Source organism: Neltuma alba, unplaced genomic scaffold (assembly GCF_004799145.2).
Source record: "Neltuma alba isolate B1F8T4 unplaced genomic scaffold, ASM479914v2 tig00011988_pilon, whole genome shotgun sequence".
In the NCBI taxonomy this organism is placed as follows: Eukaryota; Viridiplantae; Streptophyta; class Magnoliopsida; order Fabales; family Fabaceae; genus Neltuma; species Neltuma alba.
Genome location: NW_021636561.1, coordinates 670,937 through 673,141, shown reverse-complemented (window position 1 = coordinate 673,141; position 2,205 = coordinate 670,937). Strand labels below are relative to the sequence as shown.

General features: G+C 40.2%; 1 protein-coding gene across 1 annotated transcript; it reads right to left on the bottom strand.

Moving 5' to 3' along the window:
- Positions 1 to 1,079: 1,079 nt before the first annotated feature.
- Positions 1,080 to 2,205, bottom strand: LOC114720523 (transcription termination factor MTEF1, chloroplastic). Its single transcript, XM_028906163.1, has one exon. The coding sequence runs from the start codon at positions 2,203 to 2,205 to the stop codon at positions 1,243 to 1,245; it is 963 nt and encodes a 320-aa protein (XP_028761996.1). The 3' UTR covers positions 1,080 to 1,242.

The following is a 2,205-nucleotide window of genomic DNA, read 5'->3' as shown; positions in this document are numbered from 1 at the left end:
AAAATTTCTCCAGTACAAATCCTCGCAGAATCTCGGAAAATAAAGCTGAAGTTACTCATGATCAGCCTAGGATTTCAGAGGTCATCACGACTCAATCAAAACAACAAAAAGGTGACTAAAACCTAATTTTTAAGAAGCCTTTGGACAGTCATGACGCATTCGCCATGCAAGGTTAAGGGGGTGTTTGGATAGGAACCAAACCATGGTTTCAGAAGTGTTTTTACGGATTACGAAGTAAATATGTAGAGGAGATTATCTCGTTTTGCGGAAAAGTGCTTTTGAAACCATGGTTTTGGATTTCCCAAACACCCCCTAAGTAGATGTCTTGTTAAATAAGCGTCGCAAGCACCACATATGCAAGCCAAATACCAGAGAAAAGGAAGAGTCCTACTAGAAATTTTATTAGTGAGAAGGATTTAAATCAGAGTAATGATAATCTGTGCACAAAATAAAAATTTATGAGATACTTCCCAGCAATAAAATTTTTAGTAGGGATTTTCCCAAATACTACCGCACCTATCAATTTAGCAAATTCTAGTTATGACATGGAGACTCGAAGTGATGTACAGAATCATAAAAAATTACACAAAAAATGGAAGATGTGGAGAGTAAACAAGAAAAGTAGCGCCAGGGGCAAGGCCGTTCAAGCTCGCATGTCAAGTTCTAGCCTGATTGTGATTGGTATTTAAAAAAAAGTAGAGGCATAGATAATCTCAGTTTCTTTTCTAGTGTTTTGAGTTTCCTGCAGCTTGACCAATAAAAAATTTTACATTTGACAGCAGTTCACCAGGAAACACCTACATCACGTTCTAGTTAAATGTGATTGGTAATCAGTTTGAGCTACATATCATTTCAGTTCCGGGGTTTCAAGCTGCAAGTCCAGTTTAAAACTTCGCGACAGCAATTTAGCGGTCTAAGCAACCTATCATGGGATTTCAACACATGTCCTCTTTTCTGTACCCATGTGTCTGAACCATTTCACTGAATTTTCCTTGCTATTTAATGAACTGATAACAAAGAAATTAAGAGAAGAGTTTTGTCGGTCAATAATCCATAGTTTAAATTATTACTCTATATCATATACAAGGGCCTCTTGGATAAAACCTAGGATGTCAAATATTGTGAATTCATCAAACATTTATATACAACTAAACTACATGATTTTTCAAATCAAGGAAATATGTCACAGAAAATTAGTATACAATTGCAGTGTAGGAAAGAAGCAATTTATAACAACAGCTGCTACCTTCCCTCAAGTGATTTTAGTCGCATTTCAACTAACCTAACACCGAACTCGCCATCACTAACCTTTAACATCTCGTCCAAAGGAAGCGTAAAGCCGTTCTTACGTAATAGTCTATGCCTTGGCTTAATCTTCTTCTCCAAACTAAATGAAAAATACTGTGGAAATCTCTTCAATTGAGCTATGTCCCCATTCATCTGCTCCAAAAAATACTCAGACTTTGGCATCAAATTTTTTTCGATACTTAGCGTCAATAATCCAGGTGACCTTATAACCATATTTAGCACTTCCTCATAAGAGAACCCCAGCCTCTGCAAATACTTAATTTTGGGCGTAAGGGTGCCCTCCACACTTGACACCAGCAGCAATGCCGTCTGGGAACTAATGGCATTGGGTCCCACAAAGCCTAAATTCCTCAAGAAGCTCAAAGTCGGTCTGAGTTGCTCATCCACGCTGCAAACCAATAGCCTTGGGCACCGCATGATCGCTTTCCGAATATCAGGGAACGGAATTGCTACTTCATTCAATAAGAAATCGAAAACAGGGTAGAGATCAAAATAGGGGTCGCATGTGAGAAGCTGGGGATACATATCGAGGATTCGACCCATTGCAGAGCGCTCGACGCCCATGGAGGAGAGGCACTCTTTTACAGATTTGAGAGCGGAAATTGGAACCGATCGGATGTTAGGATTTTGCCGGAGGGCTTTGCTGGAGTTGATATTGAGTCTTTCGAGGTAGATAACTTTTTCCCGGAATAGGAGACCGGTGTCGGAGTGAGAAGGTACAAGAGGAGGGGCGTTGTGTTGATGGGAAAATTGGGCAATGGGTCTGAATAGCAGAGATCCATTGAGGGAAGTAAAAGGGGGTATTGTGCCATTGAAGTTAGGGTTTTGAAAGGGTTTTAGGAACGAATGAGAGACGACGACGACGATTTGAGGCCGAGGGAGGAGTTCGACCCTCAT

Excerpts from the sequence above, each read along its gene's own strand:
- LOC114720523 (XM_028906163.1), bottom strand. The coding sequence starts at position 2,205 with ATGAGGGTCGAACTCCTCCCTCGGCCTCAAATCGTCGTCGTCGTCTCT.